This window comes from Panthera leo, chromosome C1, assembly GCF_018350215.1.
Source record: "Panthera leo isolate Ple1 chromosome C1, P.leo_Ple1_pat1.1, whole genome shotgun sequence".
Classification (NCBI taxonomy): Eukaryota; Metazoa; Chordata; class Mammalia; order Carnivora; family Felidae; genus Panthera; species Panthera leo.
The window spans coordinates 105,692,847-105,709,864 of record NC_056686.1 but is presented as its reverse complement, the minus strand read 5'-3'; the positions used below and the strand labels follow the sequence as shown (position 1 = coordinate 105,709,864).

Below are 17,018 nucleotides of genomic sequence, written 5' to 3'. Positions count from 1 at the left end.
AATTGCTAAATCACAAATAAAACACTTTCTAATGTTAAAAATATAAATACCAACTCTTAGAGAATTGATATCTATGAAATGTTTTGTACATCTTTTGTTTTAGAACTTTCTATCAAAAAATAATACTCAGTTATTACTAATAATAAAGCTATATACACATATATAGCAACATATCTTCTCATGTGCTAATGGAGGAACATAATGGGTATGTTACATCTATATCCCCTCCTTTTTTTTTTTTTTTTAAATCAATTAAGCCACTAACCAGTTGTATTATCTCTCAGAAATAACTGGAACAGGTTTAAGAGATGTAAGGAGATTATGGGGACATAAACCTACCATGACCATTTTCCTTTGTTCATACAGCTTCTGTAACTGGTAGGACTTTTCCTCTGCTTTGATATAACCTTTTTTCACATCATCAACGGCCTGTCACCAAAACAAGGGCAGGGAAGAAAGGAACATCAAAGTCATTATCAAGCACATTCTTGACAAAAGAGATACAGATTCATTTCAGAATAACTTTTACCCATTTGGACCATCATAATCACCACCAGTGAACTCTGCCACGTGGATATATTTATTAGAATAAGCAGCACTTAAAGAGTGCCCAGTATGTGCTCAAGAACCGTTCTAGGCACAGGAGGGATCTTGTTTCTCATGTTAAGAGATTTAAATTCCACTTAATTTATACAGTGTAAAGATGAGAGAACACTGAAAGGTAGTCCATAATTGTTAAAGGTAACAATGAGGTAGCAAAGATGTATGATAGTAAGTGATACATGTAGTCAGGATAGCAGAGCTTTTTGCTAATTGTAGTTATCAGGAAAGCCTTGATTGGACTCCAAAGGTTAGGCGGACAGAATAAACTACAAACAGAAGTCAGGAATGTGTTTGAGCTTAAATACATTCAGGAGACAGATCTGTCTGATTTAAATAAAGGGTATGTGTCAGGGGACAACAAAAGATAATGCCGGATGGGTAGATTAACAGATTATGAAGGATCCCAGAGAACAGGGACAGGAATTTAAACTTAAGGACAGCAGCACTAAGACTACTGGAGCTAAAATAAGGAATAAAAATGTGTGTTATTTTTCAAAGAAAGATTGAGGGGCGCCTGGGTAGCTCAGTCGGTTGAGCGTCCGACTTTGGCTCAGGTCATGATCTCGCCGTCCGTAAGTTCGAGCCCCGCGTTGGGTTCTGTGCTGACAGCTCAGAGCCTGGAGCCTGTTTCGGATTCTGTGTCTCCCTCTCTCTCTGACCCTCCCCCGTTCATGCTCTGTCTCTCTCTGTCTCAAAAATAAATAAATGTTAAAAAAAAGAGAGATGATAGTGTCAAAAAAAAAAAAAAATGCTCTGTCTCTCTCTGTCTCAAAAATAAATAAACGTTAAAAAAAGAAAAAATTAAAAAAAAAAAAAAAAAAAAAAGGGGTGCCTGGGTGGCTCAGTCGGTTAAGCGTCTGACTTCAGCTCAGGTCACGATCTCGCGGTATGTGAGTTCGAGCCCCGCGTCGGGCTCTGTGCTGACTACTCAGAGCCTGGAGCCTGTTTCAGATTCTGTGTCTCCCTCTCTCTGACCCTCCCCCATTCATGCTCTGTCTCTCTCTGTCTCAAAAATAAATAAACGTTAAAAAAAAAAAAAAAATTAAAAAAAAAAAAAAAAGAAAGATTGATTTGTGTATGAGTGCCAAATGAATCAAGCTAAGGAGAGAATGAAATAAGGGAGAATGACAACGTTATAGTGCTTTAAGCATGAAGTGAAACAAGACTGTAAACTAGGGTGGTAGCAACTGGAAGAGAGGAAGTAATAAATCTGAGACCCCATGCAGACAAAAGTCCCCAACAGGACTTGATACAGGTACGAAGGTACCTAGATATAATACGCTAATTCTAAACTACTCCTGGCTCAGCTATACGAAACGTGCATCCCCTTCCCAACTTCACTCTACCCCAAGAAAAGCTTTTAAAATCTAATAGAAGGGAAAACTCATCTTTGGAAGAAAAAAAAAAAGGAAGGAAAAGAACAAACACAATCATTTGTACAGGGCACTCGGAATCTAACCTCAGTGTTTTACTACAAGGACAACTTTTGCAGGCACCAGGCAGGGACCCGCTTGAATCTTTACCAGAAGGCTGCTAATTTCCTTAAGGTAGAAATCAATCCCTATATTTAAGGGAAACTATGTGCATAACACAGTGAGTTCAGGGTGCCTGGTGGCTCAGTCAATTGAGCCTCTGACTCTATTTGGCTAAGGTCATGATCCTGGGGGTTGTGGGATCATGCCCCGTGTCAGGCTCTGCACTGAGCATGGAGCCTGCTTGGGGTTCTCTCCCTCTCCCCCCGCGCCCCGCCCCTCTCCCCTGTTTCCTCTCTCTCAAATAAAAAATAAAAAATAAAAATAAAATAACACAGTGAGTTTAGAGTTAAAGTCAAAAGACTAGTTCAACTTCTACCTCTGTCACCTATGCTTGAGTATGGGTATGGGTATGTTATGTAGCGGGAATGGGGGAGGAAACGTATCTAGAGTCTCATCTTCTATACTAGGAAATCAAGAGATACTGCTTGATTAAAAAATCAAGTAGGAGCAATATAATCAAGTTATAACAGAGAAATGGAAGTAAATATTAAACAAAACCAACAATAACAAACAAAAGCTAAAGGAGGTGAAAATGGCTGCCTAAGGGAAGGGGAGATGAAGACAAGCAGGGTAACTAGTATTTTTCACAATAACCTATGTAGAACTATTTGATGCTTTAAACTTTATGTATGTATAATTCTGATGAAAAAAAATTTTTTTAACAAACCTGGTTACTTTTTAAAAACGGTGTTTTTTTTAATGTTTATTTTTTGAGAGTCAGAGAAAGACAGAGCATGAGTGGGGGAGGGGCAGAGACAGAGGGAGACGCAGAATCCGAAGCAGGCTGCCTGCTCTGAGCTTCAGCACAGAGCTGGACATGTGGCTCAAACTCACAAACCATGAGATCATGATCTGAGCCGAAGTCAGATGCCGACTGAACCACCCAGGGGCCCCTTGATGAAAAGTTTTTTGAAAGATATATAGCCATATGCTAATTTCCTGTTGTTTAAAAAAACAGTAATAATTTATTCTTTAAAAAAAAATTTTTTTTATGTTTTACTTTATTTGGGGGGGGGAGGGGCAGAGAGAGAGAGAGAGAGAGAGAGAGAAAGAGAAAAAGAGAGAGAATGTGAAGCAGGCTCCAGGCTCTGAGCTGCCAGCACAGAGCCCAACGTGGGGCTCGAACTCACAAACACTGAGATCATGACCTGAGTCGAAGTCGGAGGCCCAACCGACTGAACCACCCAGGCGCCCCAGTAATAAATTTATTCTTAACTTCAGGACATCTTTACTTCTTAAATTTATTTATCTTTTGTTAAATGGGTTAGAATATATTATTTGATTCTTTTTTATTTTTTTATTTAAAAAAAAAAATTTTTTTTTTTAACGTTTGTTTATTTTTGAGACAGAGAGAGAGAGCATGAATGGGGGAGGATCAGAGAGAGAGGGAGACACAGAATCGGAAGCAGACTCCAGGCTCTGAGCCATCAGCCCAGAGCCCGATGCGGGGCTCGAACTCACGGACCGTGAGATCGCAAGATCACAACCTGAGCTGAAGTCGGACGCTTAACCGACTGAGCCACCCAGGCGCCCCTCTTTTTTATTTTTTAAAGATTTTATTTTTCAAGTAATCTCTACACACAATGTGGGGCTTGAACTCACAATCCCAAGATCAAGAGTTACATGCTATACTATAGACTGAGCCAGCCAGGCACCCCAGGATAGAACATTTTAAAAATGTAACTTAACTAAGATCCAGGAGGCAAAGCAGCTTGTCCAAGGATTCACACTGAATTGGCAAATAACTCACTACATACAAGTATAAAAAGAAATCAGGCCTTTCCAGGAAGATCAATTTACCCACCTGATGAAAAAAGTAGGTAACAGCAAGGTCATTGTCATTTAAGAGGATTTCTTCTTCTGTCGTAAAAAGCCACTTTCGAATGGTCAGGCAGGTGCCTGGCACAGCTGATGTGTAATTCTGGACGTAGAGTTTATGAGGAAATTCATTAGGTGCCAGCTTACGTACTGAAGAAAAGACCAAAAAAATAAAAAATAAAAATAAAAAAGAAAGCTAGAAGATTAAAGATATATAAGGAATTTCCCTAGCATAAACTGTGTAAAGCAGACTACGAATGGCAGGCTATCCTTAACCAGAACATCAGGTTAGATCCATCAAGCAGCCTGCTATGGGACCACAAAATAACCATTTCTCTACCCAAATGTATCCCTTCTAACTATGACTATGGCCAATTAAGTCTTAAACTGACTGAAATCTATCACCTGTATGACACATCCTTCAGTTAACATGCAGACTGGGCAGACAGCATCTATTCCAAAGTCAATTAAAATATCTTATCTATTATCTGGTAAGTTACAGTGATGTCCACTGAACATCTTTAAGGCAAGCCTCTCCTCTTACCCAGCTATGGAGCAATCAGAGTCTCTCATGTGGCAATTCCCTTGTTTGTTAAGAGCTGAAAGGCTCTCCCCAATCCCCATCCCCAACTCTAAGACATTCATCAAAGTGAAAAATGTTTCTGAGTAACGTTTCTTCCTCTTCCTAACAATGCACAGGCAGGATAAAACACTATCACATTTAATTTCTATATTGCTTTTCTTAAGAAAGGCTCAGAGTTTTTTCTTCTTTTGATGCTTACTTGACTTTGTAACACTGCAAAAAACAGATTTAATATTTCCCATTTTATTTCTTAACTAAAGCTTAGAAAAAAAGGATAAGATTAGAATCCAAGTGCCCGGTTCCCTAGCAATCCTTTGTAACATTTATATCTGCCTAGTTAGACCACAGGGAGTTGGGAAGATGAAGAATAATAAAAAGATGGCTGCTTCACGGAGAATCAACCTAGTTTTATCTTGACCAGGGATGGCAAGGTCTGATCAATCAATATTATCTGTTGTTTCTGGCCTTAGCCCCATGTATATGTAATGTGGAAAAGACCCATAAACTATAGGAAATCTATGTCATTCATAGCAAGCACTCAGACTTCCTCCCTTTTGTGATCTCAATGCAACCAATGTGGCCACCATCCCTAGCTTTTATAAAATAACATGAGAAACTTCCTGCCAACATGCAATGAAATTTCCTAGAAAGAGAATGTATATTTACATGGAAACTTAAATATATGCATCAACGCAAAGACTTTTAAGTAATGTATCTTTTTCTGACTCCTGAAAATAAAAAGCTATTCTTAACTATCTACAAAAAGCATAAAGTACACCAAAATAAGTTGTGGCTAGATAGAACATCCCTCTTTTTGGCTATTTCATTGGAATATATTACTTTTGAACCCCTGATTTAAAAGAAGTTCATGAAGTATCTGTTTCAGTGCTAGGTATAAGTAAGTTATACTTACAAAAGAGGAAAAAGGATCATCAGTGATCAGACACCTTTTTGACTTGGGCTTAATAAGATTTGCCTGGTCTGCTTGTGGGAGACAGTCCTAATGAGTGTGATCTCCCCTTGCCTTCAAGCTCTTCTTCTCTAAGCAAATAGTTTCAGTCTGACGGCTTCCGGGAGCTTCAGTCTGATAGTATTAGAATAAAATACTCACAAACAAAACTCAGTATTAGGCTACTGATACTTACCAAAGGAATGATTGATCACTTCAAATAAGGCAAAGTAATTCACCGTTGTACTGTCCATGCCAACCTTTGCTGCAATAGCCTATAAGTAAACAGGATAGATTGGTTTCAGGGTAACTAAATCAGACAAACTATGGGAAAAGACAGGTGTGTGCATGTGCAGGGGGGAGAAGGGAGGAGTTTTGCCATCTCAGCTTCACATGAACTAAATTCATGGTCTATACCTTTTCTTTTTATATGTATGTGTGCACATACTCATGCATACATATATATGACATAAAAGGGGGAAAATACCTATATTTGACCGAAACAGATATAATCTCTAAATATGAGTTTCCATGTCCAATTCAAGCTAATAAGCTATCCTTAAATATCATCTTCCTTCTCTGAAATATGATTTCATCCCACAAAAGTCTTTTTTAACAGCACTTACAAGTAATGTGCTTCACAAGAACAGACCTTAAGAAGAAAATAAATTCTTAAATATCCAGTCTCATACATGTAACCTACATTTATATTTATTTATTTGTTTGTTTATTTATTTATTTTCATTCAACCTACATTTAATACAGGCTGTTAACATGCAAAATCTTTATCTTTGGTTCTTGAGCCGAAAAGAGTTTGTCAATTTTGTTCATGCTTCACAAATTGTTCTTATTTATTTTTTGGATGATCCATGCCTCAGGCTGAGGATCTCCATTTCCTAAGAATTACCATCATTGATATCGACATGAAAACAGCAAAATGTTGTAACAGAGACATATTAAACAAGTATCAGTCCTCCTCTCTAGGAGCTAATATGACAAAAAGCAATTGAAAGATTCCACGTACAAATAAAACTAAAATTACAAATGACAACAAAACTCAAAAAACACAAAATAGTACCACAATTTCTTTTCAAGATCAATCCCAATATAAATAAGGTATTAATTGAACAAAATACAATTGTGGAATGTCAGTGGCTCAGTAGACCAAGTATAATTATACCATTCTCATTCTCATCCCTGATGACACTATAAACGTTCTAAGTTACCATTCTTTACTGCAGTGAATGGAAACTGAAATGCTCTCTGGGGTTGGAAAATGGTTTATAGCTACAAGTCTCAGTAAGCGGATGAGGAGAAAAGTGCTGCTCCTCACCAAAAGGCCTTGCTAGAGACAATTTGGGGGCGAGAGGCAGAAACAAAGAATACAAAACAAAAACATGAGCAACTTGTAAAATTAACATTTTCCTTGCAATCACTTCACCCTTTTATAATTTCAGAAATACCTTGAATTCTGCACATACCCTTTGCCATGGTATACAGTACATGAGCAAATGTATGGGGAACATATTGTTTGCTACAAAGGAACAATAAACATTAATATCCAGAAACCTGTTAGTCTCCCTGAAAATCTTGATCACATCAGGATTAAAGACAAAAAGGCCTAGGCCTAAAAGCAATGATTATATCTAGCACCCAGATCATGATCTTTAAATGTAATTTCTCACTGAAAGAAACCAGGACTCCTTGAGGGAAGTGGCTGATTATAGATCTAGGATAGGAAATACACAAAGATGAGGCCAGAACACCTTGTTGTACCAAAAAGCAAGGATCCTATCATAAACAAGTAAGTTGCATCAGAAGAATACAGGAGCAGATATGAAGGAGCTTCCACTGGCCAGAGATGAAACAATGTGAGCATCGAAGATGATACACATGATTGATTAAATAATACTGCATGTCTAAAACCCACAAATACTAAAGTAAAATAAAAATAACATAAAATAAAATAAAAATAAAATAAAATAAAAATATCTCATTGGATATCATTGGAATCACCAACATCACACTCCAATGCCAACATTACACTCTGAAAATTGGCAATTAAAAAAATTAAATATTTATCCTCTCTTTCCTACAAACTGTATTTTAGGATAACTATATACATAGCCTTAGTTGGTAAGGAAAAGTTCTGTATAGAAAAATTCTACCTAACAAATATGAAGAAATGACAGAATTAATGAAATTACTGGTTAAGGCAGCAATCATCAGTGTATACACTCATCTGATTACAGGCCAATGGGGAATTTTACAATAGAGAGCCCAGGTTATCACCATCTAAATAAATGCACCGATTAATCTCAGTATCACTAAAAATGGGACAACCAGACAGATACTGTGTACCTCCTGAAAGCAATAGGAAAGATATATCTCACCAGTTAGGAAGTATTCTTATAAAAAAGCTGAACCTACTCGAGCTCTCTAGAGAAAACTTCCATTCATGCAGAATGTAAGGAGATGGACATATTAAATGATGCACATAAAAATAAATAGATAAATTCAGAATGTGGGACACTGTACAACACAGACCCAATTTCTGCAACAAACTAATAACATCTAAATAAAAAAGGTGAGGAAGGGAAGGGAAGCTGCTTATATTCAAACAAACATAAAAACTGGGGCGACTGGGCGGCTTAGTCAGCTAAACATCCAACTTCGACTCAGGTCATGATCTCATGGCTCGTGGCTTCGAGCCCCACACTGGGCTCTCTGCTGTCAGCACGGAGCCTGGAGCCTGCTTCAGATCCTCTGTCTCCCTCTCTCTCTCTGTCCCTCCCCTGCTCGTGTTCTCTCTCTCTCTCAAAAATAAACATTAGGGGCGCCTGGGTGGCGCAGTCGGTTGAGCGTCCGACTTCAGCCAGGTCACGATCTCGCGGTCCGTGAGTTCGAGCCCCGCGTCAGGCTCTGGGCTGACGGCTCGGAGCCTGGAGCCTGTTTCCGATTCTGTGTCTCCCTCTCTCTCTGCCCCTCCCCCGTTCATGCTCTGCCTCTCTCTGTCCCAAAAATAAATAAAAAAACGTTGAAAAAAATTAAAAAAAAAAAAAAATAAACATTAAAAACAAAGATAAAAAACAAACCTTGTTTAGATCCAGATTTTAACAAACAATAAAAAATCATTTTTAGACAGCTGGAAATATTGGGACTATGGATTTGTTATTAGTTAATGCCAAGGAAATACTGTTAACTTTTTAGGTCTGATAATGGCTTTTGTCTTTATGTAAAAAGAATGCCTTTATTTTTTAGAAATTTATACTGAAATCTATACAGGCCCAATAAAATGGAATTTGCTTTAACATATTTAAACAGGGGCACCTGGGTCGCTCAGTCAGGTAAGCATCCTGACTCTTGATTTCAGCTCAGGTCATGATCGTGGGTTTGTGGGTTCAAGCCCTGCCTTGGGCTCCGTGCTGACAGTGCAGAGCCTGCTTGGGATTCTCTCTCTACCCCTCTCTCTTTGCCCCTCCCCCACTTGTGCATGCTAGCTCTCTCTAAATAAACATTTAAAAAAAATAAAACATTTAAACAAAGGAAAAGAAAAAAAAGATACACGTATAATGCAAATGTGGCAAAATCTTGATGGTTATTAAATATGAATGATGCGTAAATGGAGGTCCACTGTACTGTTCTGTTTATATTAAAGTTTTCTACAATTAAAAAGAAGCAGGGCTGGAGCGCCTGAGTGTCTCAGTTAGTTAAGCATCTAACTCCTGACTTTGGCTCAGGTCATGATGATCTCACAGTTCATGAGTTTGAGCCCTGTGTCAGGCTCTGTGCTGAGAGTGCCGAGTCTGCTAGAGATTCTCTCTCTGCCCTTCCCCCACTGGCACTATCTCTCAAAATAAATAAATAAACTTAAAAAAAAAAAAAAAAAAGAAAGAAAAGAAAGGGAGGGGTGGCGCTAATTTCAACCACTACGACCCAGGATACATACTGTACTTTTCTTTAAAGGAGGGCAAAGTACTTTCACATTAATAACAACATCAGTAGTAGTAGCTCACATTTAATAAATTATGTGCCAGATAGCCCAAGCACTTTATTAACTCATTTCATCCATCCTCCTTAGCTTCATACCATCCAATGTTGAGTCTACTTGTTCAAGTTTAATTTACCTGATACACTTGGTCTGTAGTACTGTTCTTTTTAACCCTGACTGTAACTGTTGTTCCATCTGGTAATGCTACTCTCAGTTCTACGTCGGACACACCATTGTAGTTCTGTGGGAAAAGACACAGAGACATAATTTGTAACTCAGCATATCCTCACTCTCCTTATAACATGCTGACTAAGCAACAATCTAAACATGTGATAGAAAGTTAAGTTCCAACGAAAAGGGGAAAAAGACACCTTAAAGTCAATACATTTTACAAGTCAGAAAGCTGACTTCAGGCTGCAGCAAAAGTTAACCTTTAAGATGAACAGGGAGGAAAGAAACATGTTAAAGCCAGTGTGTCCACATTTCAAAACGGAACACTTGTGTGAGGCAGTCTAGGTCAAATACAGATGACATTTTTGGCCTACTTCCAAACATTCAGAACTCACCATTGAGAAAAGAAAACAACTGGAAGCAGTAGTTTTGACAAAATTCTCTGGGTTTAAATGGTTAGGCATGCTAGATTGGCTCAAGTAGTGTAAGTTCCTCCCTGAACTCAGAAGGAATCGTGACACCTCTGACAGGAAAAATGGATGAAAGGCAGGAATCTGAGTTAACGTGATGCCTAGTTTTCTTCGAAAGAGTAAACAATTCTTATCCCTTAATTCAGAAGATCCTTCTTTCTTATTGCTTTTGATGATTAATACATTCCTCTAGCTTGTAAGTTGGATTAGAGAGAAACTATTGAGGAGCAAGTCCATCTTCGTTTATCACTTAAAAAATGGTGCTATCTATTGTCTAAAACCATCCTAAGCATTAATTATAAGCACTTGTCTGCAAGAAATTTATAACCTAGTTGAGAAAATAAGACATACACATATAAAATAACTAGTAGATAACGCACTATTTAATATAGCAGCATTACATATTCATTCTTCTATTCAATTAGTATTTATTAAGCACCTCTAATATGCTTGACATTATTGTAAGGCACTGGGAATACAAAGATGGCCAAGATTTAGCTCTTGGTCCAGAGCTCTAATGTATAATACCATGGTGACCAGAATTAACAATACTGTAACGTATACTTGAAATTTGCCAGGAGGGTAGATTTTAAGTGCTCTCACCACACGAAAGAAAGAAAGAAAGAAAGAAAGAAAGAAAGAAAGAAAGAAAGAAAGAAAGAAAGAAAGAAAGAAAGAAAGAAAGAAAGAAAAAGAAAGGAAGAAAGGAAGGAAGGAAGGAAGGAAGGAAAAGAAAATGGTAACTATGAGGTAATGGATAGGTTCATTAGCTTGACTGTTGTGATCTTTCACAATGTATACGTACATCAAAACATCAAGTTGTACACCTCAAATATAGATGATTCTTATTTGTCAATTCTAACTCAATAAGGCTAGAAAAAAAGACTTAGCTCTTACCTACAGGTAGTTCACACTGTAGTGAACTAAAAATATAAAGTAATAATTTGATTATATGTACACAAAATGGGAGAATAGGATAGCAACAAGGTGATGATTGAGTGGTCTGACTGCAAAAGTTCCTAAACCAAAGACTTGAGGGACACCTGAGTGGCTCAGTCAGTTGAGCGTCCAACTTCAGCTCAGGTCATGATCTCATGGTTTATGAGTTTGAGTCCTGCATCAGGCTCTGTGCTGACAGTGCAGAGCCCACTTTGGATTCTCTGTCTCCCTCTCTCTCTCTGCCCCTCCCCAATCACGCAGGCTCTTAAAAAAAAAAAAAAAAAAAAAAAGATAAAGATAAAGAAAAACCAAGGACTTGAGTATCAGGGAAGGCTATGCAAAGAGAAAGTGAACCAAGCGCTAGGTCTTAAAAGATAAGCAGGATACATAAGAAAGGCAACTTGAAAAAAAAAACGGTCATTGGGGGAATTTACAGCAATTCAACCTGTAATTGACATCTTTATCCCCCGCCCGCAAGGAGCCAAGGGGTGAACAGTCATTGTGGGGAGTATTTACCTACCTCATCTGATTCTGATAGGAATTCCTGCATGATGTCACTCTCACCAATGACACGTATTGAGCATACTGTAGAAAACAAAAATTGAATCTGGCGTGAGACCCTAAAATGGAGACTTTAAAGTCAACAATGTATCAAGGTTTAAGTATAAATCATCAGTAGCAGGCAATACTGAGGTGGTCATTCCTGATGTATAACACATTAAGGCACAACAAACATTCATATAAATATGAACCACAACAGAGGAAAATTAGGATGTTCAAAGATGTAGCTTGCTAAAAACATTATACATAGCCAAATGAAGTCATTCAAAATAACACTTCAGTAAATCTAACTTTGCAGTCTCATGTGAACGAAGACCAAGCCAGACAACAGAGCTAGGGTAAGGTCAATCAGGAATAAAGCAAACACAAAACTGAAATACAGAAGGAAAAATGTATACTTGGTCTACCTAGGAACGAGGCCAGTCAGAGAACCATAAGCACTTAAAAACACTTTGGGAAAAATGGGTAGGTAATTAAGTATTAAGCTCAGCGCATCTTCTCACCTCACTGACTTAAGCTTCAAAACAACAACCTTTAAAAGGAAGGAAGGAAGGAAGGAAGGAAGGAAAGTAGCTAATTGTCTAAATCTAAGAAAGTTAATTTCCTGACACTCTCATGAGGATAATGAGTTATACTGATGACTTCACTTCATTTTATTAAAAAAATTTATACCCTTTTCATTTCCCAAGGGCTGTGTTTAGAGGCCATTCCATGTTAGAAAAAAGCTAAAAACAGATGAGGAAGTCTCACTACCTTCTACAGGGGAAACAGTTTTTCTTCAGGGATAAGGCTCTCCACTAAAATTTTAAAAAATTCAACTAGGTCAATTAGTTCTTACACAAGGACAACAGAATTAATAAATATCACATAAGACTATTTTTCTATTAAATTAGTATTTTAAAGAGAAGCCTGTTGCACAACTGGCAAATTATATAACTCTATAATGGAGCGAAGCAAGGTGTCTTCTCTGAGCCACAAAATGAACTATCTTATTCCGGAGATCTGGGTCATTTCTCCTTGACTTTCCGATAACCAAATGTTTCAGCATCCATATCCACAAACTCCTGATGTACTATTTGGAAGTCCTGAGATAACAAGTAAAGTTTCAATACTTCCACCTATAACCTGCTTAGATCAAGGGGACTTTAGAGATCCACAACTTGGCAAACCTATCCATGGACAACTGTAAGAGGAAAAAGGACTTTTCAAGTAGGATATGCCAGTGAACTAAGAGTCATTTCAATAAAAATGTTTTAAACACAGCCCACTTAGTTGCCAAATCAATTCAGCATGTTGATGAGTAGGTCTGTACGTGTTTGCTGGCAAATAACATAACCCAATAAAGGTCCCTAATACATCAAAAACTAATTATGCATTTTTCTGTTTTTAAGTGCTCAGCAAGTCAATAACATAGGCTATTAATCCTTGTATTGGACATTTCAGTTTTGGCTTCAAAGCTCAGATCATTCAACACCAATGGTCAGAAATTTGATTTACTTTCACTATTCAGTTTCAGGAAACTTAGCCATGCGGTTTAAGAGTTGCAACACATACCTAGAATCCAAGTCTACTTAAGGTAGTAGCATTTAATAGGCCAACTTACCTTTTTCTAGATATTCTTCCAACCCCCGACGTCGGGCATCTAATTGCTGTTCTGATAAAGAGAATGGCCACTTCCCTGGAAGTCGGGGAAATGTAAAGTTGGCAAACTCTCTCTTCAGGTTCTGGTGTAGGATAGCAAACTCCCGGTACCGCTTAGAACACAGCTGCCTCCCTGCCATATAAACATTGTATACCTGGTGAGGGGGAAGAACAAAAAAAAAAAAAAAAAAAAAAAAAAAAACAACAAACAAACAAAAACAAAAAACAAAAAAAGCCTACTTACTACCAATTAAATCACAGAATCATCTAAAGTCAAGCTCAGGCTGATACTGGTGAGGTATATTCTGCTATGCACTTAACAGAGAACATGTTCAAGGTCACTGTCAAGTAAGGCTTACTTTCAATAAGCATGCCAGAAATGATGTGGACAACAGAGTGCTACTCTTTTCAAGTGACCCATAATCTAATTTTTGCTATTAAAATTACCTCCAACACAGTGCTTTCAATATCTTCAAAGACAATTTTCAGCTTTTAAGCGTGGATCTTTATTTTTAGAAAGTTAAAAGTCATTCAAAGCCAATGGTAAATCTAGTGAATGCATAAGCAAGCAAATTTGGAGAGAGATGGATGTACAAAACGAAGGTGGATTATAAAGCATTGTGACTGATATTTGTGTGTGGTCCAAACTTCTAAAGGAATGTCTAAAAATGATGTAACAGTGGCATTTTGTTAGCAAAAGGTTTCTGTGGCAAAAACTCCTTTCCTGAAGTCAGGTATCCTTAGCTTTGCTCTTCCTTAAAATCGGGTTAACAAAAAGTGAAATAAACGTATTCTAAGGACCATCTTGTAATAACAAAGAGTTAATAATCCTCATGAAGAAACAGTTAGAGATTTTTGTTTATTGTTCATAGATGCCTGCCAAACTTTTAGAACAGGGTCTGGAACATAGCAGGGAGTCAGTAAGTATTTGATGAAGAAATTAATGCATATATGTGAAGTTTCTGAGTATGCACCCACATAAAGGAAAGTCTTGAATATGTACCCTCATAAAGTGACGGAATGTGTAATCCAAAAACATCTAATAATCCAAGTTACCCTATATTCTCAGAACATATCAAATTAGGCAGAGATGGGAAAAAAAGGCCCCAAATCACATTTACTGGTTTTGCAAAAATCATTCTGAATTTTAAATGTGCACAAAACAGATCATCTACACATGGAATCAAGAGTTAATCACTGAGAATGTGTGGGCCAAAGCCTTCCCTTAAAGCTCAAAAAGAATCTTTACCATGCTTCTGTGATTTAGGAAGTATGAGTTAAATGCAAAAATAAAATAATTTATTCATTCAAGACTCCTCTCCCATAACTCTCCAACTATGATTCCTCCCCCAATTAAAGGCAAAATCTCTAATCACTATGAAACAGTCTCCAGGGATGTGTATGATCCTGATCAATGAGCTTTCTTCCTGTGATTATCACTCAAAGTTGTGACTGTCTGTGATGAAGCACATATATTACCAAAGTATTCCCATCACTTCCTCCTGAAGTACAAATGCATAAGAAAACAAGAGTCTCTTTACACAACACCACCTGTTCTCTTTGGAGCAGGCAGTCTTAAAAAAAATTTTTTTTAATGTTTATTTTTGAGAGAGAGAGAGAGGGAGAGAGAGAGAGAGAGGGAGAGAGAGATGGAAACACAAACTCTGAAGCAGGCTCCAGGCTCTGAGCTGTCAACACAGAGCCCGACACGGGGCTCAAACTCACAAACCATGAGATCATGCCTTGAGCCGAAGTTGGACACTCACCCAACTGAGCCACCCAGGCACCCCTGGAGCAGGCAGTCTTAAGAAGTCTTATTCAGTTTGGTCTTATATACTTCCATCTCAAACTAAACTATCCAAATTTCTCACTAATATCACCATTCCTTTGCTTAAAAAGCAAGTCCGCAATACTATAGGTGATATGTATCAGCCTGAATTCCTCATACAATGAAGAAAGGAAGGGAGGTAAAACTAGTTAGTGACACTGCCGGCTCAAAGATCTGCCCCCAAGTCTCTTTCCAAGGAAGAGTACAGTAGGTCCTTGATAATGTACATGAAGACTATGACTGCATTTCCTCAAAGGTGACCACTTGAGTGATCTCCAGTCCAGTAAAATATTTCCTAGGGTAGAACCCTAGAGCTTGAGAAGCCTTTGTGATAGTTTCAAAAAGAAATCTGAAAAGTTGATTCAACTTTCAGTTTCTTGATAAAGTGAGAAGAGTTAACATTAAATAGCCTCTCACCTACCTCCCTACCAATCTCTATTTAAATGTGGCATCACAGGAAACAGAAATATAAACAGGATGCCTGACAGTTCTGTAATATTTTAATGCAAGTAGAAATGGCTTCCACAAGAGCCAAAAACACTTTTAAATTAACTGTGCTTAGTAAATGAGAAATATACAAAAAGATCACAACAGGAGCACCTGGGTGGCTCAGTTGGTTAAGCCTCTGACTGGCTCAGGTCATAATCTCAGTTTGTGGGTTTAATCTCTGCATCAGGCTCTGTGCTGATAGCTCGTAGTCTGGAGCCTGCTTCAGATCCTGTGTCTCCCTCTCTCTGCCCCTCTCCTGCTTGTTCTCTCTTTCAAAAATAAACAAACATTAAAAAACTTTTTTTTTTTAAATCACAACAGAGACTGCTTTGTTCTTCATTGGTCCTTAAAATGAACAAAGATCTATTAGTATTTGTATTTCCCTGGTTTGGATACACTCATTTGCCCAAAAAATGACCAATTCACTTAGTGCATGCTGAGATCTTCTGCCTAAAACTCATGAATGTCCATGATCCATGAGAAACGCCCAGAGCCTCATTACAAATGAGAAAGTCCATCAAAAAATATATTCTCTGGGGGTGTCTGAGTGGCTCAGTCGGTTAAGCATCTGATTTCAGCTCAGGTCATGATCTCACGGTTTGGGAGTTCGAGCCAACTGTCAGGCTCTGCTGTCAATGTGGAGCCTGCTTTGGATCCTCTATCCCCTTCTCTCTGTGCCCCTTCCCTGCGCATGTCCTCTTTCTCTCTCAAAAATAAATAAATGTTGAAAAAAAATATATATATATATATATATTCTCTGGACTTAAAGGAGAACATAATCAAATAGAAATTAAAGATATACACAGGCAGGCCGTGCTTCTAGGATCTTTCCATTTTAATTTAAACCCTAAGACTGGTTGGCTCATAAATGGAATTAGATGAAGTTAATCTAGCTTGTGATAGTACACTGAATTTAATGATCACTGGTCACCTTCTTCTCCAACTGACCATAACCTACAAGACTTCAAGTTGGAATGTTCAGACTGCAAAACCAGTTGTCTGAGAAAACAATTCTTTCTTCCTTTTTTTTTTTTTTTTTTTGGTTTATACTAGTTTATTTAGGGATTCCATTTTCATTCCTCAATAGACTTTATATATTTCTTATATTTTTCTTCACTCATTAATTCATCCAATTCTGAAGGATTACTGTTATCTTGATCAGACAACCATCTTCCTAACAAGATTTGTTGACAAGTCCTGGATTTTCTCTAAGAGCTTCATTAATTTCAGTTACTTCTTCTGATAGAGGAGAATAAGAGTTCACCAGCAGCTTTCACACTGTCCAAAGCACCAAACTCATTTTGTTTGTTCAGTTTGGTCCCAACTTCAGGCAGACTACATTAAACAACATCTCCCAAAGCTTCCTGTGCAAAATTGCTGATTCCCACTGTTCCAACATCATTTCTGTTGTTTGTCTGTGAATTCATGCATGGAGAGCAG

General features: G+C 37.8%; 1 protein-coding gene across 1 annotated transcript in view; it reads right to left on the bottom strand.

The window, feature by feature from the left end:
- SNX27 (sorting nexin 27) overlaps window positions 1-17,018 on the bottom strand; it is a 69,867-nt gene that overhangs the window by 12,957 nt on the left and 39,892 nt on the right. The window contains exons 3-8 of the mRNA XM_042953990.1: window positions 13,224-13,416; window positions 11,580-11,644; window positions 9,616-9,720; window positions 5,685-5,763; window positions 3,943-4,106; window positions 340-429 (exon numbers count right to left, since the gene is read on the bottom strand). Coding sequence (XP_042809924.1) covers window positions 340-429; window positions 3,943-4,106; window positions 5,685-5,763; window positions 9,616-9,720; window positions 11,580-11,644; window positions 13,224-13,416 — 696 coding nt within the window. The remainder of the gene's footprint in view (window positions 1-339; window positions 430-3,942; window positions 4,107-5,684; window positions 5,764-9,615; window positions 9,721-11,579; window positions 11,645-13,223; window positions 13,417-17,018) is intronic.